Here is a 24,729-nt window from a genome sequence, read left to right as displayed (position 1 = left end):
ATGCTTCATTTTGATTTCACTGTGCAAAAATGTGGCTGGCCATGGTGATTTGAAATGCCCGTAGCCATCTCTGTGTTCAAAGAGCCAAGAGTTTTGTTTGAGTCCTTCTCCAACTGTCGCCGTAAACGAAGTCCAAATCCATGAAGCTATTTCATTTTACATCCCATCACCAACTTATGACCCTCTAGTCTTTTTCTCTTTTTGCTTTGACGGCTGACACTTAAAAAAAAATAAATGTGCGCATGTCTCATCCTTTTACACTGCAGATTACTGCCTCCTTTTCAGTTCAGTCGGCCATGTTTTTTTTAACAAATATACTCAATGTATTGGCACCCTCTAAGTTGAATGCGATAACGATGGTATTATCTGAACAGTATGTTTACAAAAAAATTAAATAAAAGATAGATGTACATATACATATTTTGAACATTTAACTGTCAGAATGTATGACCGAAGGATATCACTTGAGCTGCCAGCAGACATCATTCGACCAAATTTCAGCCTGGATCAAAGAATACTTGAAGAGTTCCAACACAAAAGCTGTCAAGCACCATTTAGGGAAAAAAAAAGAAAAAGGCACGCTTGGTAGCAGACTGCCTATCACTGTGTTGCCCAAACTCACTGAAAGTAAAGGTTTTATTGCAGAAAGCAACAAGCGCCATAAACAATTTGCTGCAGCTACCTTCACCTCAATTGTTGACTTCAACAAGTATTTACGTCAACATTAGCTTGTTTTCCGCTATCAAACTTCTGCCTGCTTTATTTCTTGTTAACTCGCTGCCAATATATTAGCTTTGATTGTGATTTTAAAATATGATAATTGTACGAAACGGTCAAAGTGAGATGATGTCATGAAACTCATCCATGAAGTGATGTTGGTCACGAACGCGAACATTACAAACACGCCGGATCTTTGAAGTGAATGACGGTGGTTCAGCTCCTGTTATAGAGCAGGTTTTTTCTCCCCACTAACAACAATCATTAGGTCAATCTCTTGAGTTAGAGGAGAAAAGACAAGCAAGTGAGCATGCTGTTAACAAACGTGCAACAGTTACTGCATCACTATCTTAACATTTTTGGAGCATGTGAATTGATAAAGCAATCTGAATAATATTCAATAAACCACATTTTATTTCCACATTGGGGGTCGAAAGCGTAAACTCCTCTTCTAAACAAGTGGTTCTTAAAACGTGCTGAAATTCTCGGCCCACTTTTTGTTAGTGTTCATGTCCACAGATTCTGCAAAGAAGCCTTCATCTGTGTTGGTTGCAATCAAGAGGGATGAGAGAATCAATTATAGCAGAAACAAAGATGATTAATGACACATCAAAAGTACAATACCTTTTGCCAGTGCAACGTAACAATTGTTGGTTACAGCAGCGGACAGCCGGTCATCGCTGCTGCCTGAGATGTGCTCTCTGCGGCAGGCGAGTGCCAGTGCATCACTTCCTGGCGGGATCTTTTTTTCCCCATTTTTTTCCGCAAATCTTATTTGCAAAGATGTGAGGATACCTAGTCTGACTCTGTGGGGAACATTCTTGGGGAAGGTAGAGCCTCCAATTCCTCAATTATTCGAGAGAAGAGTCGTTCAGGGAGTCAATTCTAATATAATTATATAATTAGAGCCCTGGATTCGAGTGACTCAGCAGACAGACTGTGGCATATGATATTTTATGTATGCGAAGTAAGTGTGGTTCATATAGAACAGATCTAGGCAAAGTATGGCTCGGGGGCCACATGCGGCCCACCCACAGTCTCCGACTTTTATTTTGAAAGTTGTTCTTATATTTTAGGTAAAAACGTGTGGACGCTTGTAAATGTATCGTAGTCAGTTGGTGCTACGACATGTTTGCAGTGTTGCCAACTTTGCAGCAATTTGTAAAGAAAAATCTTCTTTAAGTGTCAACTCTGGATGTAAATATACCAAATGATAACCTAGCCCAATTGGGATATTTATTTGTAAATCCAAAGAAATCAACGTTAGACATTGTTCTAAGTATGTTTCCTATAAAATGTTAGCTGACAGTACATTGTAGTCCAAGTACGTCATCAAATTAGCCGTAGTTGTCTTTACCAATGTAACATTTGCCCTGACTTTGAATGTGATAATTTAAATATGCAACTGTATGATCTAATTAGTGAGTCTTCTACTGTATTTTATCTGCAAGTCGCCTTGGTGTACAGAGAAGATGGATTCAGCGATTTAAGGTCATTGCATCATTTACGGTTCGGCTCACTCGTTTTATGGTGCTTGTTCGCTCAATCATCTCTATCCCAGACCTTCTATTTCTTACGTTAAGCTATTTTATTTTTTTTAGTTTGCAGTCTCAGTCGGTGAACTTGTAGAGGCCAAAGCCATTTTTTTAAACAAAAAATCTGTGATAATCAGTCAGTCTGATGTAGCACAAATGAGTTAAGTTCGAGCAAGAAGGCTCAAGGTCTTACAGCGGCTGTAACTCTCGCATTAAAATGTCATTTGCCTCGAGCTGGTTATTCCAGCTCAGCGGGCGGACATAATGGCTTTAGAGTTAATATTTTATGTTCAGATTGGATTTACATGTTGTGAGTATCTCAGGCTAGTTCCTGTTTTAGCTTGCAATACCAATTTCTCTCACATGTTCATTTGCCGTCCTTGGATTTCCTTCTAGGCACTATACTCCATAATAAGGGTACTTTTCAAACAGACGTGACATTGAATGTATTTATTTTTGTCACAATGTGCTCGTGATTTTTTTTATGCCTGTACAAAGCTATGCCTGATATGCAAGTGGAGTCGAAAGAGGAAAATGTATTTTTAAAAAAAAGTGTGATGTTTTTTGGAGTGGTTTTACCATCTGTTGACATCAGTGAGTAGATGCACTAACTGACTCAAAACATGTTTTTTTTTTTTTTTTGGCATGTAAATGGGTAGCTTCAAATAGAGCTTTTAACCAACGTGCTCACATTTACCACCAGTGGTCTGAACGTACGTGATAAGTTTGGAAATTCACTTTCTCTAAAGAATATGGAAGGAGGTCACATCTGTTCACTCAGTATCTGATTTAATCTTTTCACTTTTATCTAAAGTACATGTTCATCGGGGGTGCATATTTGTCTTTCAAGGTATAATCTACACTGCTCAACCTCATTCGTGGTAGATATTACACTCCAAGTGAGGAGTTTACAGGTTTTCCAGGCCCCAAACTGTACAATATTATGTTAAGTAAAGTCACGAAGGGAGAAAAGCAGGACTTCATATTTTAGGTTACAAACCAAATGAGTAGACAATAAGATATATCGAAAAAGATACACCAGTGTAGCCGTGCATTATGATGTCTCATTTTTATGGGATGTCTGTATTTGCTTGAAAGATCATTTTAGGTAATATCTGATACTCCCTGAAAACCTCACTGCATCTAAATTTGTATGTGGACGATGTTGTCCTTTTCCCATTGCACGGTACCTATTGAGCTTGCTATTGACACATTTATTTATTTATTTATTTATTTTTATACCTGGTGCTGGTACCAGGTCAGTTAGGTTTCCAACCGTATCAATGTGATGCCATACGAGTGACTTTAACCGCAACTAGTCACTCATTCATTGGTTTAGAAATAATAGCATTGTCATCATCATATTTAAGGCTACTTGTTGCAGCCTTCCAGTTTCTTACATAACATTGTCGACTTCTCATGCTGACAAGCAAATAGAGAAGGCTCTTGTTCTCCTCCATTGTTTTTGTTTGTTTTTCCATCTAATGTAGTTTTGTGTGGTACTATTTTAAGTGGAAAGCCACCTTCTCCAAACTGAGGCAAGACAAGTCATGCTGTGTCGCGCAGAGACACTTTTATGCATATTTTTGACTGTCGTCAACTATCACACAACTGCAAATTAGACTTACCAGCCAAATAAAACCTCTCCTTGGGAGACAATATTCTCTTCTCTATCACAACGGTTTCACAATTTGCTTTTATTGTATTATTATTAGCTTGCATAATGCAATACCTTACAGCACTGCTCAATAGCTTCTCTGCTTCAATTTGCAGTTTATAGTAAGTGTCATTTACTTTTCTTATGCTTGTGTACATCTTCCCAAGCGGTTTACATCTGTCACTATTGTCCTGTCCTATCATATCTCCTTCTAATGAAAAATGGATATAGTTGCAGTGTCTTTCTCATCACCCATATGCTCCATTTGTTCATTATTCAAGGTGTTTTTCCCGTCCACCTAGCTCAGCAAAAGTTATGCCATTGAAGTCGTTTTCATCATCTACACCTACTTTATTATCATGAACCCTTCTTGACTTCACTCTTGTCGGACGGTCTATGAGGTTGCTGGGCTGTGGGCGCAAAGGTGGGTTATTAATGACACCACTTTTGACCTCATTGCTCAACGCTAATGCAGATCTTAACAGACTGCATCTCCATCGATCATTCCATTTGTTTAGTCACGGCTAGACCAGGCTTCGGAAAATTGATTCTCTTTCATCCTGTGCGCTGCTGGCACTGCTATTTATCCTCCTGAGTGGTTTGGCAGGTGTAACTTTGCTTAAATAGTGAGGGCTATAAAATGTGGGCAATTAAATCTTGCTTCTCCTCTTTTCCCTCTTTTTAGGGTTTCCTGAATGCGGTGTTTGAAAGGCTAAAACAGTTCCTGGAATGCTGTGAGTACTTTGACTCTTGTATCTCTGAAATATGATCAGTTGTGGAATGAAAGACTCCAAAATTGGTGGTAGTATCATTTCCAAATTACAATAAGTCACGTTTTTAAATGAAAGATTTAGGTAGTAAGACAGAGTCAGCCCACCTTAAAGAGTCTCTTAAACACACACACTTAATTGTCTTTGCAAAATGAATGCTAATTTCTTTGGTGCTTTTCTTTCATTTTCTTCAAGTCAATCAGGGTCGCGCGTGAGCTGGAGCCTATGCCAGCACAATTTTGTCGAGTGTGGTGTTCCATCTTGAAATAGCTAACTGCCAGCCAACTGCGGGGAACACAGACAAACAAGCACGTCAGTCATTAACATGAACAACTAGGGACTATTGTGTCTCCACGTAACCTCATATGCCAGTGTTTGGAATATGCAAAGACATACCCAGAGAAAAACCCTTGCAATCACAGGGTGAACATGCAAACCATGCCCAAGAGGGGCGGAGATTCAAAACACTGAACTGTAGGGCTTGCTGAAAAAAACCCTAAATATTTCTATTATGTATTATTAGGGAAACCTGGAATTTTTAAAGTGGAAGTCAAGTCAAAACTTGTCCTCACTAGTCTAAAAATTGTATTCTGATTAGGGGCTCCAGCACGCCTGCGACCCTCGTGGGGAGACGCGGCTTAAAAAAATGGATCGATGGATATACGTATTATTCCATGCAATTATACTCTAATAGGTCTGGACTGGTGTAGTATGAACATGATGCTTCATTTCCCTCACCAGACTGGCAAAGAATATGTCTTTATTTGAACTAAAAGCAATAAAAGTAGCCACAAAATTAAATACCATATTCCGGATTTTTCAGAAAGTTGTCTTTTTCTCTATTCCTTCCTGTCTTCATTCATTTTGGGTTGTTTTTTGGCACTGCTTCTTTTTTTCTCAACATTTAAATCTTCACTCCATAAGGATTCAGCAGCAAATAAAACAGATATCCTCCACAAATCTCACCAATATTTCTCCTTCTCTAGTGGCGGCAATTGGGACAGAGCATGTCAATTTTGGGATTGTAGTTGTTGGAACATGCTGAGCCAGCAACAAAGCAATTGTATGCCAAATGTCTTTCTGTCAACTGTTGTTTGGGGGGACGTTTTTGCATTCAAGTTGTACAGTCCTTGGTTTCTCTTGGAGTTTGTCATTGAACCACCCGGTTGTTGAAAATGTCTTTCGTGATTCCCAAGGCATTTTCCAGTGTTGCTTTTGTGTGATGTCTATCCGGCCGACAAATTTTCTGTTCAATTGCAGATTGAGGTTGACAGAAGTTAAAAAGAGATTCCAATAATTTCAAAAACTTCCAATTAGTTGCGATATTTGGAGTATTTGCTAAGTTAATGCTGTGTTATGTTTATGCGTTCTGCTGTCATTTGAACAGCACGGATGTCTTTGGTCCGTATGGCACTCACAAAAAAAAACGAGTCTCCATCAGAGCACTGTCACAAATTATGAAAGTGTTTGGATTTATTGATATTACAATCCTCTAATTTCCACATCACAACGACAACATGAATAATTAAGACTCCAAATCATCATATGTCTTATTGTCCAACTGTCTTTGATTGCGTTTGTCGTTCAGGTCGACAAATTGGTAGAGGCAGCACTTGTAGAGAAAAGCTGGAAAAGACTGTCATTCTCTACACTAAAGTTGTGAGTTGAGATGCACATCATGAGGGAAGACAATGGTTGTTAATAAAAAATGTGAAATCTAACTATAATGTTTGTGTCTTCTGTCCCTTAGTTGTTGGATTTCTTGGAGTGCCACCCCTGTGCATTTATACCTCTAATTCAGTGCTCGCTGGAATTCGCTGTGAGCTACGTGTTCACGCCCGTCGGGGAAGGCGTCACCTTCGAGCGCTTCATCGTCCAGTGCATGAACCTCATCAAGATGATTGTTAAGAACGATGCCTATAAACCCGCCAAAAACATTGAAGGTAGGCGATGAGTTTGCTGAAGATGTGTTTGAGATGTTTCGTCACCTCTGCCTCATCTCCACACCTGCGTTCGTTACGGGGGTCCCTCAAAAGTAGACCCCAATCCCTTTTGTGACAACCTCGATTCTGACTAAAAACTCCAATAAATAAAACATTTATTTTAACACGTTTTTCGCATGTTATACAACCAGAAAAAACAAACACTGTGGTAATAAATAAGCATCAAATTCAAGGGTAGTTATGACAGAGACCTAGCCCACTCTTCTTTCGAGCTTTTATTGTCCGATCAACGTTTGTATCGTATCTACAATAGATATCGTTATATTGTACAATTTTACGCCACACACAGGATAATTGCTCACAATAATCTTTTGATATTTTCGACAATCAGGGCTCTACTCAACTTCTGTCTATCGGTGTGTTTGTGTGTGTAGGTTGGTTTAAGTCAGATTGATTTGAGCTGAACATTGGTTTGCTTTTGCGTTCCCACCTTCCAGACGGGGCAATATTGTAAGGCGCAAGGTTAAAGAGCCTAAGGGAAGATCGAGCCTTGGCTGACCGACTCATCTATTGGCAGTCATGTGACTTATTTTTTTGACCCACCCTGTCAATCATGTAGACAGACAGGATGTCTCTTGTGTATCTGCGAGTATGGCAGGTCCACAAGCTGTGTAGCGCTAATGAAAGCAGAATAGGAAATGACTTTATCCTCTATTGGCTGACTGATCATATATTTTAATACCGCGTTTGTTATTAGTATTGTGAATAATGATGTTGGGAATTAGTTTTTCCTGCATTGTTGCGCTCAGTAATAATAATAATCTTTGCAATTCAGGAAATGTTGGCAGGCACAAAAGACAACAATGTGACAACTGGATTTTAATTTTTGAGTTTAGCAGTTTCATTGTCTTGTCAATGTAGACAGTAAACCGGAGAGTCTGGAAGCTCACAAGATCAAGACGGCGTTCTTCACACACCCCACGCTGACGGAGATCGGACGCCGGCTTGTCTCCCACTATTTCCTTCTCACGGAGGAGGAGCTGGCCATGTGGGAAGAGGATCCCGAGAGTTTTGGTGAATCTATGAATTTAATTCAGACAAAGATTCTCATTTCTGTTCCTATTTGGAGCAGCAACTGTTATGCAATTCTGCTGTGCGGGAATTTGCAACATGAAACTTAACTTCATTTATTTATTTTTGTAAAACTAAAGCAATATGCCACATCATTATAGCCAGAAGCTCATTATTAATGATTTAAATCAGGGGTCTCAGACTCCGGTCCTCGAGTGCCGCATTGTTTTCCATCTCTCCCTGCTTCAACACACCTGATTCAAATGATCATTATCGTTATCAGGCTCCTGCAGAGCTTGCTGGTGAGTTGATCATTTGAATCAGCTGTGTTGCATCAGGGAGAGATGGAAATCATGCCGGAATGCGCTCCTCGAGGGCCAGAGTTTGAGGCTCCTGATTTAAATGTTTAAATCTGGAGAAAAATGTTTCACAAAACATTTTTTATTTAGTATGCCCCCCGGATGGCTTGAAGAAACCCAACAAAAAGAAAAGAAAGAAAATTGTTGTAGTCAGTCACATTTTTTTCACTCATTACTTGTGATATATACTTTTCAGTGCATTTGAAGTTTGAACAGCTTGGGAAGCAAAGATTTGTGTTCTACTTGGGAGGTTCCACTGTTTTTTAAATTAGGTAGCATCTTTATGGAGAGCCATTTTCACCAGTGTGGCCTGATGGTTATTAGATTTGAGCTCAAATGGAGGAGTGGATTGGTTGGAAAAAATAGAGAAACTTTCCAAATGAAGATTTCTACATGTCATTGAGCACCATCTGACTCCCTCTCGCCCTCTCCTCTGCAGCTGTTGAGGAAACAGGAGGCGACTCTTGGAAATACAGTTTGAGGGTGAGTAAAAACCTTCTGATTTTGAGATACAGACGACTCATTCCATGTTGTTTCTTCTACTTCAATATATCACCAGTGTCCTGTATTAACTCGACTCCCTGATCATATTAACTGTGGGAAAGGGAAAAGTCACACCCACACAGTATAGTAAACACAACCTTTTCCCGCATTGTGGTAGAGCAGCAACTCTACCCAGTGGGGAGGCTGGCTTGGAAACATATAACAAAAAAGTTGAGTGAGAGAAAAGTTGTGGAAGAAAAAAAAAATTGGAAAGTCCATTAAAAAAGAAAGATACAAATATTGGTTAAGCCAAACAAACTATTGTAATTTTAATCCCAATTGGAAATGAATTGCACAGGTATTAGTGTTCAATATGGTGTGAAAACCTTATTCAAGTACACAATGGTGTAAAGCCAGTTAACCTTTTTTTTCCCTTTTTTTTTTTAAACAAAGAGATCATACAAAATTGTCATATTAGTTGCATAATAATAATAATAATAGGAGATGAGGCATTTATCTGCCAGATATGGCCACAACTGTATTCACTTTCAGAAGTGGCATGCTCCCCTGTAATCAGAGAATGAGATTCATGACTTGTTGGACAGCGGCAGTGACTTTGGACACAAAAGCCAGTGTTCCATTCCAATAGTATTTTGGACAGGCTACTTTGACCTTTTCTGAGCATGTCGTGAGGGGAATTGCTCAGCACAGTTTATGGAGGACATGTCACCATGCAACTATTCCTTCCGTCTTCATGAATTCCGCAACCTGATTAGAAGTGACTTTCAGTCGTCGATAAACCTGTGTGAATGTTGCCAGTTAATTGGCTTTTTTGCGTCAAAAACCCCGCTGAGCTTAAAGTCTTGTAGGGTTTGTAAGGTGAGCGCACATTGGACATTTTGTACTTGCATTATTTATTGATTTTCACACCTAAACCTGATATGGCTCAGAGGGCCGGTGATGGATGACTTTTATGGAACATATTGATGTTTTGTATTTATTTATTTTTATTAATGGGATGGATGGATATCCACCAGGATCTTTATCAAATGATGTAAAACAAAACCACACGCGATCATTATGTGTGTGGGAGCACTGTAAAAAATCGTATTTTTCTATGTCAAACTTTTCTCCATTAGTTTGGCTGGTCAAGTTGTACTCAGGTGCAACTTGTAGATATTAAAATCAGAGCTCAGACTGGCACCTGAAATCCCTGTTCCCTAATCGCATTGATTTTCTTTTGGTGGGTGGCAAATAATTTGGTGCATTACCACCGATCAAAAGTAGGTCGCGGTAATGCACCAAAAGTATTTAACAGTTTTTTGTAAAATCAATTTCCCCAAAAATGCACTTATACTGTTTTGATTTCTTTTTCTTGATGCATTTTTTGACTGGTGCGATTTAAGGTCTGAAAAATATGGTACTTTGGCTGCTAAATTTGATAATTTCCTAATGATCACTTTTCTCTTTCTATCCTTTTAGCCCTGTACAGAAGTGTTGTTTCTGGATATTTTTCACAACTACGGCCAGACCTTGACGCCTGTACTCCTGGATATGGTTCAGAATCTTCACGGTTAGTTCATTCAGTTTTTGCTTCATTCAGAGTACTTGCTTGTTTTTTTTCCTTCATGATTACTTTTTGTACAGTCCATTTCAATTTCCTGGAGTGGAGCCAATTTCAAAGGTGAAGGGAAATCGCCAAATAGGTTAGCCCATTCCTAATACTGGTAAGCATCTTCCTTAGCATGCTTTGCTGCTCTACAGAAGGTCCTTGGAATTTGCACAATTGTCCCCTACAGCGGCTATAGTTCTCCTGTCAACAAATACATATTTCATGAAGCAGAAAAGCGTGTCAGTTGTTTCACGTTGCCCTTGTGGTATGTGTGACGTGGCTTTGTCAGCACCCTTGACTTCCCTTGTGACAGACTATTATTATAACCACTCAAGTCTGCAGGGCTCAGTCACACTCACACATATGTCTTTGTGCTCCTATAGGGGACAGGTTTATTGTCGCCATTGTTTTGGGTTCTGCTTCTGGATTAACATGTCTTTGCACACGCACTTTAGTTTTATGGGGTCGACTTCCAGCCTTTCTCCCATTCCGCTCTGAGCTTCAAGTGACAAAGTGGAAATACGTTCCACTGAAGCAAGAGTGACAACAGATTAGAAAATCCCAGTGCTGGGCAGTGCGCTCCTCATGTGAAGCACTTTGAATTACAATTTTATGAATGAAAAGTGCTATATAAAGTTTTATTGTTTGAATTCAAGAGTTTGCAACTACAATGTAGTTACAAGATAAACTCAGGTCGCCTAGCTTCTTCTTCCTAATTCTTCTACTTACTTTGTATTTATGTCAGTTTGGATGCCCTGCATATGGTGGCTGAGAAAGGGTCACTACAATTACAAACGCCACAACACAACAAATTTGAACTACAGCGCTATTGCAAAAGCCACAACGGAAGTGGCCGAAACTCACGCGGGATGGAACAATTCTTTGACACTGACCGTTTAACTGTTTTCCTGTACAGATGACCACACCGCTGTCTGTGTCTCCGCAGTTGTCATTCAGCGCTGAGCATGCACCCGGCAAAGCCGTTTTACATTTGGTGTTCAGTCCAAGGGCTTAAAGTTTTTGTTTCAATCAAGTACACGCGGGCTACAAAACAGCATTTCCTGACATTTACAGATTTGCTAAGGAAATGGGCCGTTCCACACCTGTCATGAATCCAATGATGATTTTGCATATATGCTCACATGGTGTTTGAATTCTTACACGTTTATTAGCGAATGAGGGCCATTGTCTTTTGCTTCCCTTATGAGTCACTTAGTTTCCTTTTCCTAATTTCGTAATTGCAAACCGGAATAAAAAGCATTCAGGGCTACATGCACCATTTAAAATGACTGTTAATGCACTTACTGTATACCAAACAGGTACACTGGATCACATTTATATCCAGAATGCATTTCTCACCAGATGCAACTCAGAGTCCAATTATTGTGTTTACACCTGAGCAAATGAGCTGTAACAAAAGGGATAATGAGTTTGCATAACTGTCTGTGTGTTTATGGGAGAGTGCGTGCGTGCGAACCTATCTTTTTCCCAGAAAATTGTCTCTTTGCAAGTTTCAGTAACGACAAAACAAGACTCACTTTTTAAAAATGTTCGTGGCAAAATACTGTCGACCCTATTTTTCATATTTATTGTGTTGTAGCATGATTTACGTTATTGTTAATGTCTTATCTCTCATGTAATTTGTTTTGTTGCAGCAGCAGCTTTTGTAAAAGCGCTATATAAATCAATTTGAGTTGAATTGAAAGAAAAAAATTAGATTTTTGGGTCTTGTTTTTGTTTTTTTATTATTTTTTATTTTTACAGGGAGAGAGGCAATACCTGTTTTTCATGGAAGATGTGTATTAGAGGTTTATCAGCGTATTTGGAATTTTTGTGTGGAGTTGGGGAGTTGTTTATCAATAAACAAAACAATTTCCAGTGGCCAGATGGCAGACATGGCTCTTGCACCAAGTCTTATACAATGCATTAAAATACAACTTTATTTATATTGCGCATATCACAACAGCTGGAGCTGTAACAAAGCACTTTCCATATGCCGTCATACAAATTAGCATACTCTCCGCTACTTTGTGAGTAGGCCTAATAATATTTTGCCGATTTGGAATGGAATGCAGGACATAGTACCTGAATAATTTTAAAATGTAAATTTGTTTGTGTAAAAATGAGATTTTTTTTTATGTATGTGAGTCCTTTACATTAATTAAAAAAAGTATGTGGTAGTTTTAAAAAACGTTTTTTGAAAAGTTGAATATTTTATACCTGCATGAAGCACCATATTAAGATCTTGTGATGTAAATTTGTTCAATAAAAACAGTCATATGCACATTTTGTCCATATTTAAAATGGCGTTTTTGTCACACATCTGGTTAGGAAGTGTGTGGCCTCATAGTAGTGCTGATGAAAAATTTTGTCCCAACTTTCATTTAATTTGCCCATCCCTGGTTTAAACTATTAATTGATGCTATTCTAATCACTTTCAGGGCAGTGCGTCACTTATTTTCAGACATTCCTATCCTATTTTCACTCATGCTGGGTCCCTATCTGTCCTGAAAAGGGTCCACTTTAGATCTTCTAAATGTAAATGTCTTTCTTTTTTTGCAGGCCCAACCAATGTGGAAGATCCCGTTCAGTTGTTAATGAAGGACGCGGGTGAGTCAAACGTCTCTCTCCATCCTCACTGTGTTTGTACTTTTACGGAAGGTCAGCGCTGCCGCTTGGGATGATTTAATGGCATCCAAAAATGAATCAGATTGCCTCCCACGTGGATACTTCCACTAAAGTGTTTCTAGTTGAGACATCAGTCATCTCTTGGCAGTCTTAATAAAACACAACTTGATAATGAAGCTGTACACTGCATGCACTGCTGCAGATAATTACAATAGGGAGTGTCAACTCTGTTGAAAAGAAAAATGTGTGATGAGTAAATAATAACCATTTCAACAGCACTCTTAATAGCATCTGACGTTAATGATGCGGTTGGGTTGTTAGTCCTCAACACTCAATAATAACCTGAGCTTGGTGTCTGGACCAGACGCTCTGGTTCATCATACAGCCTATAAAACATTGTATAAATGAATAAATGCAAGTCAGGACCCAATGCGTTGTCGAACCACAACCAGACACTTTAACTATTTATATTGTGGCATTTCTTATTGAAGTTTTAATCCATTATTCATATGCCCTGCATGGTCACTTAGTCTCATAGGAACAAAGCATAACGTTATTATGCCGTATGAATGAATATAGTCAAATTTATGTCAAATGAAATTTGACGGGGGTTTAAAACAAAAGAAAAGCTGAAAAAGTTAGATTTGGACCATGTTAAGCAGAACAAATAATTTTCTTAGCTGCCTGGATCATAAACATGGACCCACACAACATTGTGTCATGAGCAGAGTTTGCTGTTATTTTAATTGTTGTTAGTCTGAATATAAACCAAGATCATCTTTCATACTATCCAGAGGATCTCAATGGATGCTGCTGGTTTGGTTAGCAACAGAGTTCATATGGGTTCAACGCTTGAAATCTTTTGTGTGATGGATGGTATCGAATGAGTTACTCACGATTAACATTGCTACAAACATGGTGCCCAAGTATGTTTCGCAAAAGCAGTAATTAATTCAAATAATTAAAGACCTTAGGACCTGATGTGCTTCCAAGCCACACATCTTTGCTGAGGTTTCACAGGTACTGTTCTAAATGGGAATTGACTGCAAGAGAGTTACCGTTGCCTTGTAGTTCGGCAGCCTATTTTATTTGTTACATAGTTTAACATTAACATTTATTGATTGTGTTTACATACCGTACATGTGTTGAAAGCGGGTGGAGCGTCAGTTTTCCACAAGGAAGCTTTTATTTTATTACCTCTAATGGGAAAAAAAAAAGATTATTTCTTTGGAAATTGATGCAAGAAGATGCTTTGGCGGACAAAAAAAATCTAAGCGTTTTTAGCATCTATTAGGAGAAATAAAGTAAGTTCAATGAGGGGGGAAGCAAAAAGTAAAACTTGTTTTGAATATAACTGCTTTTTCTATTAACTAAAAGGAACAAATGCCGTTATATAGAGACAACATTGCAACTTCCTTTTGTGTTGTTGCCACTACAGTACAGTGTCATGGAAAAGGCTGGCTTCAGTAAGGCTTTGTGAAAGGAGCCAGCTTTTTCAAACTCAAAAGACAGACACTCATAAACATGTCAGCATGAAAAGTCCTGAAATTGACTTCCCAACAAATAATTTGTTTGTTTCTATTTGTTGTTTCTGTAATCTCTTTAATTGCATGGAAGAAGTTAGTTGAACAAAACATGCCGTTAGTGGGGTTTCTGACAGTTCCATTTACCTGTCCTGAATAGTAAACCTCTGGCAGTGTTTCATTGATAAGAATCCAAGCGCTTGCTTCAGCACCTTCAGCCCATCTGTCTTGTGTGACTCTTTGTGCTTGCACATCTGTTAGTCAGGATGAATGAGAGCCAATGTGCCCGAGAAGCGTGGAGCTGCCCAAGCTGCACCAGCCGCTTGCATCATGTATTTATTTTTTTTCCCCTTAAAGGCAAATGTGCACGCCACAGTCCTTCTGTCATGTACTTGAGAGGACATTATCTTGGCTTCCTGCTCCCACAACAGCGAAAGCCCTGCAGTCATCAACATCCTAAATGTTTCACTGCCTGTATGATTTCACTTTCTATAAGGGCATGGGCCATACAGCCGCACCAGACAATTGTTCTATCGCTGTAATTATAAATCATCATGGGCTTTTCATCTCTCCTGAGCTTCTTTTTAACTCGTCAAATTGTTGACTGTGTATGAGTTTTTTCACGAGACTCACGTTGAAGTGTTATTTTTAAATCAAAATCTGCACACAGATTTGTTCTGCTTAAGCGTACATCTTCAATCAAAAACATAACAAATATCAACACCATCTAATGCCAAATAGACGACAATAAACCTGGCTTTTGAAAAAGGCAATGAGGAGCTGCACGTTCGTCCTCAGTGATTGAGTCAATAATACTAGATCAAAGTCAAAGGTCAATTTTTGGAATGCATTGTTTTCTAATGCAGCCTTTCTCAAACTGAAACCATGCATTCTTTTAATTTCCTGGAAAAAAAATTACACAAACGCAATACCAACTTACACTTTTAATGTCATACTGAGGGTGCAAAGTCGTTATGATGTCGATGATGATCTGGGCTTAAAGATGTTGACACTATGCAACTTTTTTCTGTGTGCGTATTGATTACAGTTTATATCACCATTTACCAAATCCCGTTTTTCAATCGATTTTGCGTGTACATATATCCTTATCTCAAAATAAAGATTTAGTGAAATGTTAAAGCGTGTCAAATTTTCTCTTCATCAGCACATCGTGCCGATAAACTATTATTTGTAGCCTGCAAGTGAGCTTTCTACTTTTACTTTCCAGCTGGGTTAAGTTACCTTTATTTAGTTTCTTGTTGGCTTTGGTTGCCTTTACAGTTGAAGGTCAGATCATTCAGCTCATCTGAATACTGGAGTCGTTTTTCTGTCGAATCAGAGGGCTCCATTTTTAAATATAGTACATTAAATCTCATGTTTTTTTCATAGAAAGCTATACAAAAAAATAATAGCTGGTTTCCTTTACGATTCTTGAATATTGAAAATGGATTTGTTTATTTTGCTTTTGTGGCCTTTTCTTTGATTATGTGCAGTGTTCAATGCAGTGGGACTGGCTGCCTTTGAGCTGTTTGACAATGTGGACTTTGACCAGTGGTTCAAGAATCAACTTCTCGGGGAGCTGCAAGTCAACCATCACAGGTGACGTTGCATTTCTATTTTAAATGGAAATCAATATCACTTGCGGAATTCTGATACCTCTAAAATCATCACTTACCATGAGACCCCAAAAACGCAAATGTTTGTTTAGGCATTAATGTTGCATTGTCAAAGAGAGAGAGCCATTTACTGCACTTTAGTTTGGTCAAACATGTATAGAAACTCAGTAACAATATAGATATATGAAAAAATATTACATTTATCAAATTGTGATCCACCGTGTTCTGGGCCAACGCCTGCAATATGTACTCAATATATATGAATTAGATATTGATATCAATGTATCTAAACAACAACCCCTAGATGTCTAAGAAATATGATAATAATGAATAAATATGTTTTTTATAAACATTTTTTGGGGTCTCTACATGCATGCAATTCAAACATTTCATCAATTAGGAATTTACTCCATTGGGAACTCGAAAAGGTGCAAGTCCTAAAAGTGGTACAAGTTGAAGTGTGAGTTGAATTTGGAGGTCAACCAATTTTATTTGTTAAAATTTGCCTCAGAAGTCCAAATTATCATTGTGTATGACTTTACCGTCACGATTAACTCTACAATGGTTGTATTGTATCATATTAATTCCAGAAGTGCGGAATTAATGCAGAAAGTGCCGTTTCATTGTTTAGAACTCACTGTCCGTCATCAGTTTTAACATACAATAGTGAGCACTAAATCAGATGCAAACTCAGCTGTGTTTTCACAAAAAATAATTTATCACATTGCAACTGGTGAAAGGTGAAACAGTAGTGTGACGTCATATTCCAGTGGTTCTTAAGACTTTTTACTTTAATGACCAATAACCAACATTAATATACAATAGTGTAGCATGTCCAGGTGTTAATCAAAAACTCGGCAGTGTACATGTATATTTAATATTATTGTATTCCACAATAACATTTACACACAACCTTGGACTTAAATTTTGGAACATTAAAAAAAAAATCTTGACCCTTATGGAGTTTCCTGATTGCTAGACTTCAATGCGATGATATATAGTTGAACGCCACTTCAAATGGTTTGCAGTTTTACTTTATTTTTGCTCTATTTATCTGTATTGTGCAGTTCTCTTTACATTTAGATGACAGGAATACTCAAATTTTAATTACAACACTGCCTATACGGTAAATAAAGGTCTTGTATTGTCAGCCTTTTGAACCTGGTCCAAATGGATCTACTTTATTCCCTATGGGAGGATTTTTGATTTGACATTAGAACAGTTTGCATCGCGTAATGAGCTATGTTCGGCTTTGGATTCCACTGTGCTGACGTCAATGTACCTAGCGTTTTCTGATGCACATAAAAAGTGAGGTTGGTTTGGCTTCCATTTGAATATAAATTTGCATTTAACTTGATATATGGTGTTTTTCAGACTTGAACAACGCTTAGGTTTTCAGAGTAACTCCAGCTAATTGCTGATTGACCTCTGTTAGGCTATTGAGTCGGATAATCAGCGCAGTCAGTATATGCCAAATACCTCATTAGTATCCAGCCGATATCTGTCGGCTGCATTAACAACTGCCGCCTGTGTCCACTCATTTGCTCCCAGACTAGTGACACAGCAGTGGAAGCGGCAATTCAGCCTCATCACACTCTCATATCGTCTACAGACTCAGGCAGTCAGCCAGGAGATGAGCGCATTTAAAAAGTGATGAGAAAGTAGGAGAGCGGCTGGTGTGAGTGATATGAAGAACAAAGGCGAGCCCTGCAGGCAAAAATGCCAGGGCAATCAAAGCCCCAACCCGGCAGCACTCCAAAGATCAGCCACTCAGGCGGCTGTGCACGTCAGCGAGCCGGCAGTCTGATGTCACTGTGACACTGTTGCCCAGGTGCTGAAGTCCATTTTAGTTGGCAAAGCAAGCCAACGCGGCTGCTGAGGGGTAACAAATGTTTTGGCATACTTGCTTTCCGTATAACAGTTGCTCGAAGTGATGTATCTGTCTGGCCAGAAGTTTGTTTCCTTCTTCAAATTTGGGTCGTAAACAACAGAGAGAAACAGAAGATGGCTTCAAATTTGGTTCTAAATTGTATAGGAAGTCCGTCTATTGTAGCTTGTGCCGGCAAAATATATACCCCTTCAAATACCAGCCAGTACTCAGGCATAGGGAATTCAGACTTTGGGATTATTTTAGTCTCTCTCTCGTCTCCAAATCTAGTCTTTCTTCTTGTCAACCAGACACGCAACGCTAGGTTTCGGGATTTAACTGCTGTTTTTCTGCTCACCAAAATATTCAAGGGACATTTTCATCAGTTCAGCTAGAACTGTCGTTGTCGTTGTTGTTGAAGAAAGAAGAAATATTCATTCGTGTGTCATAGAAATCCACTTTGGGCTTTCAGAAATGTGATGAATGCTTCAAGCTATGACAACCAATCTGGCTAAAAGTTTAGTTTCCTCAAGTTTCAGTTGAAGGGTTGTTGAAACTTATTTACCTTTTTATTAAGCAGGGAACGTACAAATTGAAAGCATTATTAAAAATAAATGGATTTTTGTTGAGAAGACTTTAAATCCAGTTCTGAATTGTATAGGGAGTGTGTTAAAGGTTTTTTAAAATACAATACGATACCATTTTATCTAGATAGCGCATTTCATGCAGTTTTCCGCGGTTAAATATAATGAATTATAAACAGTTTTTGTCACACTTCTACTTCAATTGTACTGCTCATTCTGGTGTGCCTTGGCCAACTGGCAGCAGTACAAGACAAACATACGGATATATTCTACTGGAGGCTCAGCTCCTTTTTGTGGTGTGTGTATGTTGACATACAGGGGAGCGGAGGCTATGTGGTTGTTTTAAATATGCAATGTGTAACTGTATTTGTTTCATATTTAGTTAGACAATAACCTTCAGCTGCACATGGCAATAAACCGCCTAACATCCATCCATCCATCCATTATCTGTGCCGCTTCTCCTCACAAGGGTCGCGGGGGCTGCCGGAGCCTATCCCAGCTGCCAGCCAATCGTAGGCCACACGTAGATGAACAACTATCCGCGATCACACTCATACCCAGGGACAATTTAGAGTGTCCAATCAACCTGCCATGCGTGTTTTTGGAATGTGGGAGGAAACCGGTGTACCAGGAGGGAGCGGTTGCGCTCTCGCAAGTTGTAGTAAAAAAAAGGCTTATCTAGAAAAACTTGTAATTCGGGTCACTCGTATCTCAAGGCACCACTGTAAATTGCAACTTTTTCGACCACTCTACCTTCAAAAAGTCAGCTCTCAAAAAGTGATCCTCATGAATAGAGAGGGAAATTTCTCCCGGTAAAATTGTTTCAGTCCCAAATAAGAATAGCTAACATGAGTTAGTAGTTCATGCTCTAAAGGAGAATTAAAAAGTATTTTAGGTGTAAATGCTGATTAAATTGTGCCGTAATATTAATATTTGGATAAGTAATTTGACTACTCATAATTTTAATATTTTCATTTCCTAATTATATCCACACGTACAATATCCACAAGTTGGAGCTTATTAAAACAGTACAATGAAAGGATTTATATAAATACATTAATTTAGTATCGAACATAATTGAGGTAAGCATGTTGGCGTGCCCCCAAACATTTCACTTTCTCATGTGGCCACCTAGGAATATCTCCCACCCATACATGAAAGGCTTGGTGGGGTGAACTGTTTTAATTTCTGTTTGTGTCTCAAAATGTAGTCGTTATCCTTATCTATTAAATGCACATCCGTAATAGTAAGTCACCACCACTTCCTTTTAGTCAGCGTTAGATGTAATCATAGACCTCCTGCTGGGTTTTTCTTGTTCTGGTGTGCTGAATCAAGAGAAACATGTTTCCGTCTGGTTGTACATGTACCTTGAGTTGTTTGAAGAGCCTTTGCCATGAATATGTAAGTTTCTCATGAATATTAAAGTGTGGCCTTTTTTTTTTTGCCGGATTGTGAGTCGTTCTCCCTCTATAGCAATTAGTGGTGTGTTTTTGCGGCCTCTCGTGCATGCATAGCTGTGTGTATGCTTTGTACATGCCGAGGCTGGCATGCATGATTCCCACTGGTGTGCATTCGTTAGGTGAATATACAATACGTGTCCTGACATAGGAGGGGAAGAAACTCACTGGTGGGAACACTAGCTTCTGCCAATGTGTTAGAGGAAAACTTACAGGGAACTGTGGCTGTTCTGTTGTTATTATCAAGATAAAAATAAGCCACATTAGCATTAGATTTATATACATTGTATCAAAATAAACATTGAGACTGTGGTTATAGTGGGAACTGCATTTCACCATTGTTGAAATAAGTCATCTACTTGGCAGTATCTCAAGACAAACAAGATAAGGTCCTCTATTTGTTACAGCTGCAGTTGTTGCATCTGCCAAGAGTTTTATTCAAAGCGGCTTTTCTGGCAGCTGTACCCGTTTCTAAGCTTGTCTTTTGCATGCAAGGTGCAGTTATAGAAGTCACACTTTTTTCCCATAGGTTGGCTGGTCCTGCAATTTATACTCTGGAGTTACTTAGACATAAAAAAAAAAATAACAATAAAAAATAGAGATTGAGAATGCAGCCAATTTGCAGATGAAAATAGTAATTGAAAAGCAGAGAGCAAGTTTGGAGCAAATGAGAAACTTGCTAGGGACTGGCTAAAAGCAGAGACTACTCTTACTGTGATGAAGAAAACAAAAAAAGCTAATCGCCGACTGGAAGCTAGATTATCACAGCTAGAGCTTTGACAATCTCAAAATTGTGTTGTCTAAGATTGCGATTGCGGTCCCAAAACGATGAATGGTTCAGTCCTATACTATACCATGGTTGACTTGTGTTTATCAATGCATACTTTCACTCAAAGCCAAAAACCTTTTTTGAAAGCTGTTACTTAGAGATTTGTACTGGCACAGTCGGGCTGGCAATTAAAAATGGGTAGTGGCCAGATGTATTGACTAAGGGCCACCGGCCACCGTTAATGTTGAACTCTGAAATGGCAGGCAACATCACTGAATGTTCCATGAAGGAAGTTCCACTGTACTATAGCATTCCCACATCAAACTACCCCGTCTACTTTAGTTTGCCCACTGGGGTTTGTTTGAAGCCAATTTACCTTTAAGCACAAAGAAGAACAAAACGAGCCTTGACTGCATAGAAACTAAAGCTTATTTTGTGGTCTAGCATTTACAAAAAAAAAATAGGAAAAAATGCATGGTCAGCATAAAAAAAATGATACAGAGAACAAATGAGGGTATTGCGAAAGTTTGACACTGCATTATGCCCATGTATGCCCACAAAACTTTTAAGATGGAGCAGAAAAACTCCATCTGCTGCGGGTCTTGTGAAATCTGTGGGCCATCGTGCCCCAAACAGATGTCTGCTTGGACCAAAAGAGGTACAATGATGTGGCCAAATGCACTGATGAGAGTCCAGGTGCACCACATGACATTTGGAGCCTCTTCATTAACAACATGGTCAATGTCATCATGTCCTTGGTCTGGTCTACTAATCGTCTTTACGATCAGTGATACCGCTTGTTCAAACTACACAGGGGTTTTGCTGGGGAAAAAAAACACTTTTGTGCGGTTATGGTTTGAAAATGTAATAATTGAGCCTGTGAAGCAGAGGTCCTCAAGCCTGTTCCTCGAGGGCCGGTGTCGTGCAGGTTTTCCATCGCTCCCTGCTGCAACACAGCTGATTCAAATGATCAGATAATCAGCAAGGTCTGCAGAAGCTAGATAACGATCGCTCAGGTGTGTTGCACCAGAGAGAGGTGGAAAACGGGTAGGACACCGGCCCGCGAGGAACAGGATTGAAGACCCCTGCTGTAAAATGTATAAATTGTCAAATGAATGTAGGAACCGAGTAATGCCACTGTAACAAAGAGGTGTTGTGCAAAATACCTCAGCGGTGACATATCATAAGATATGGCAATGCCTTGCTTGTTACGCAGAAGCATTGCTACAACTGTGTGAGGCTTCACACAGCCACACGCCGTTCTGCAATTAGGTGATTAGATAATGTCAGAGCAAGCGTCTGCCGTGACGTATAAAACCAAACTATAGTGAGCGCCGCAGGATTTGTGGACTGTTATCTATTAAAAGCAAGTTAATTTGTCAGAGGTGTATTTGTGCAGAGGTAAGGTAATTAATCCTTATTGGACCGTCATGCTCACTGGTGTCTACACACAAATAGTGAAGCCTGTGACGTTTACATATGAGCTTGGACATTGAATGAGCTGCTGAGTTTTGGTTTGGTGTCAGTTCACCGCCATGTTAAGTCAAGCGTAATTATCAATCCATTTGAGGAGTAGAAGTTGGTAGAAGTGTGACCAAAGTCAACTGACCCACGCAAAATGAAAATATGACTAATGCTCATCCATCCTCTGTGCCTTAATCACCTTTCATTATATTATTGCTCATTAGCCAAGAGAGAGCTTTTCTGTCATCCGGTCATAATTGGGCATTGGCTCCATTGTCATACTCGGCCGGCTTACATAGAATGTTGTGAAAGCCTGACATTTTTACTTGGCCTTTTGTCGCCTGACCTTTTTAGTTTGTGATATACAGTCTCGCTCTCTCTCAGGTGATTTATGAATACTTGTATAGTATGCTTGTATGCGGACACTTGTAGTTGTTTCCCTGATAGTCCCTGATTGCAAAATGGAAACAAAATATCAGTGCTTTGCTTCGAGATGTTTAAGATAAGTTGGCATTTATTTGGATCTAATGCAACAATTTGTATGACTAAAATATTCGGAAATTTAGATTTTTTTGGAGGGGGGGGTAATATTTGTTCTCATTTAGGGTTGAGCATCATTTAAATTTAGACAATTCTGTTTCTTCGATTCGATCCCGATTCCTCATGATTCACAATTCTGGTTAAAAGGTCTTTTTTTTAATATATTAAATATATTATCAAACATATGAACTAAAATTTTTCACCAGAGTTGATTTTGGAGAACCTCAAGAGAATACAAAAATGCAGCAGGTGCTAAAAGCATGTAATTTGAGCACCTATTGATGACCTCTATTGTTTTTTTGTTTTTTTTGAGAAAGAAAAATATTTAAGACAAAGCCAGCTGCAGGAAGGGACTGTGCATACATATTTCCTCTCGGTCCTTTCTTTGTGCTTCTTCAGCGCAGCTAAGTAGAAATCTAAATTCAGCACCGGCATTCTAAAATCTGAATGATCCATGGTGAACCAGAATTAGGGCTGGGCGATAAACCGAAAATTTACCGTTACCGAAATGTATTAGAATGGCCGACATCATTTTGCCCATGTCAGTAAATTCGGTGTCTAAAAAAAAAAGAAAAGTCTTTTCTGTCTGCGGCGATGTTCATGCCTCTTTAAGACGGGCTCCAGCGCATGTAGTCACGTGACTCATGCGCTGTAGAAGAATGTAAACAGAAGACGCGTTCGTAGCTGGCGATTCAAATCCTGAAGCGGCTGACACGGCTGCAGACGAAGTAACGTTAGTTGAAATTGTTCCTGTCGCGCTTGTCCCGAAAAGAAATTCGACATCTGTCGTTTGGAAATCTAGGCCTTTGCAAATGGCATTACAGCATCTCGACACAATATATTTACCTAAAAAGATTTTGTGAGAGGTACCCTTTTTCTCCTGTTCTTTGTGACATTGTTCAAGTCATGCAAAGCATGCTATTTTGAATGTTTATACAAATGATTTTTGTACTTTCATTTTTCATTGAAAGTAATGTGTACCAGTTGGTCAATAAAAAAAAGCAGTTAATATGCATTTCCTGCATTTATTTTGATTTTGGTCCTCAGGGGGAATTTATCGTCATCGAGGTAAAATTGCCCAATTTATCGCGATGTAATATCGCCCAGCCCTAACCAGAATGTTACTCCCAGTTCCACTGGATTCTGGAGTTTCTGTGGCCAACCCTCCTCATGTTCATGTATTGCTGTATATCAGGGCTCTTCAATTAAAATTCAGTGTAGTCCGGTTGCAAGGGATTTGTCAGGCAAAAGTCCGGACCTCAAAATGTTTCGATTTCGATTACTGCTCAGCTAATTGGACGGCACATAGTGGCAGCCGTTCACACTCACATCCAGCCATGGACAATTTTGTTTACAATTGAAATACTTGTAGAGGAACAGGGACGGGGAGAACATGCAAACTGCATACAGTACAACCATAGCCTCAGTTTTATTTTCTGTAACTCATTATTCATTCACACTTCCATCTACCTAAAAGAAAACCTCCTTTTGAATACAACATGAGTTCTAAGGATGTTTTGTGTTCAAAACCATCCCCACGGAGGCGAGAAGCCAGACTGCTGTGCTCCTCGCATACAATCCACTAATAAAGGGATTCAAACTGATTTGTCTTCTCAAGAGAAGTCACTTTTTGTCTGAAGTGTTACTTGAACTCACCACCACAGGAGGAACAACAACAACAACAAAAAGACAATGTTGTGCTGATGTAGTTTATGCCAAAGAGTTCAATAATTGACTTTTTGTCAATATCCACAATTTAGTTTTGCAGCCCATTTTACCACCTGTCAGAAGCTTCAAAATTGCATTGCTCAATAGATAAACAAGGAAAACATTTTCCGCCTACTGCCTCTCATTTTGCATGCGCTACGATGGCATCGCTTTGCGCCATCTTTGCACATGCCTTTCAGACTTAACAGTTTTTAAAGCTACAAAACAAGCCAATGCAATTTATCTCAGGTTTGGTGACATTGGCTATGCTCCATTCATCTGTTTGTGTATTCCTCCCACGAGGCACAAAGGGAACTGTTCCTTAAAATGGATGAGCTTCCGGATCTGTCCGCATGCGCAGTAGTTTATGCCTATTTTTTTTCTCTTCTCACAAATCAGTGGATTAGATTTAGTAGATCGTGCCCAC

General features: G+C 39.1%; 1 protein-coding gene across 1 annotated transcript in view; it reads left to right on the top strand.

The window, feature by feature from the left end:
* ipo11 (importin 11) overlaps positions 1 to 24,729 on the top strand; it is a 95,166-nt gene that overhangs the window by 21,961 nt on the left and 48,476 nt on the right. Inside the window, exons 8-15 of the mRNA XM_088295039.1 lie at positions 4,595 to 4,643; positions 6,268 to 6,338; positions 6,430 to 6,622; positions 7,544 to 7,696; positions 8,492 to 8,535; positions 10,018 to 10,108; positions 12,710 to 12,757; positions 15,792 to 15,897. Of these exons, the coding sequence (XP_088151165.1) occupies positions 4,595 to 4,643; positions 6,268 to 6,338; positions 6,430 to 6,622; positions 7,544 to 7,696; positions 8,492 to 8,535; positions 10,018 to 10,108; positions 12,710 to 12,757; positions 15,792 to 15,897 (755 nt within the window). The remainder of the gene's footprint in view (positions 1 to 4,594; positions 4,644 to 6,267; positions 6,339 to 6,429; positions 6,623 to 7,543; positions 7,697 to 8,491; positions 8,536 to 10,017; positions 10,109 to 12,709; positions 12,758 to 15,791; positions 15,898 to 24,729) is intronic.

This window comes from Idiotropiscis lumnitzeri, chromosome 1 (assembly GCF_059441095.1).
Source record: "Idiotropiscis lumnitzeri isolate Australia: NSW breed Sydney's pygmy pipehorse chromosome 1, RoL_Ilum_1.0, whole genome shotgun sequence".
Classification (NCBI taxonomy): domain Eukaryota; kingdom Metazoa; phylum Chordata; class Actinopteri; order Syngnathiformes; family Syngnathidae; genus Idiotropiscis; species Idiotropiscis lumnitzeri.
This window is presented reverse-complemented; position numbering and strand designations above follow the sequence as displayed.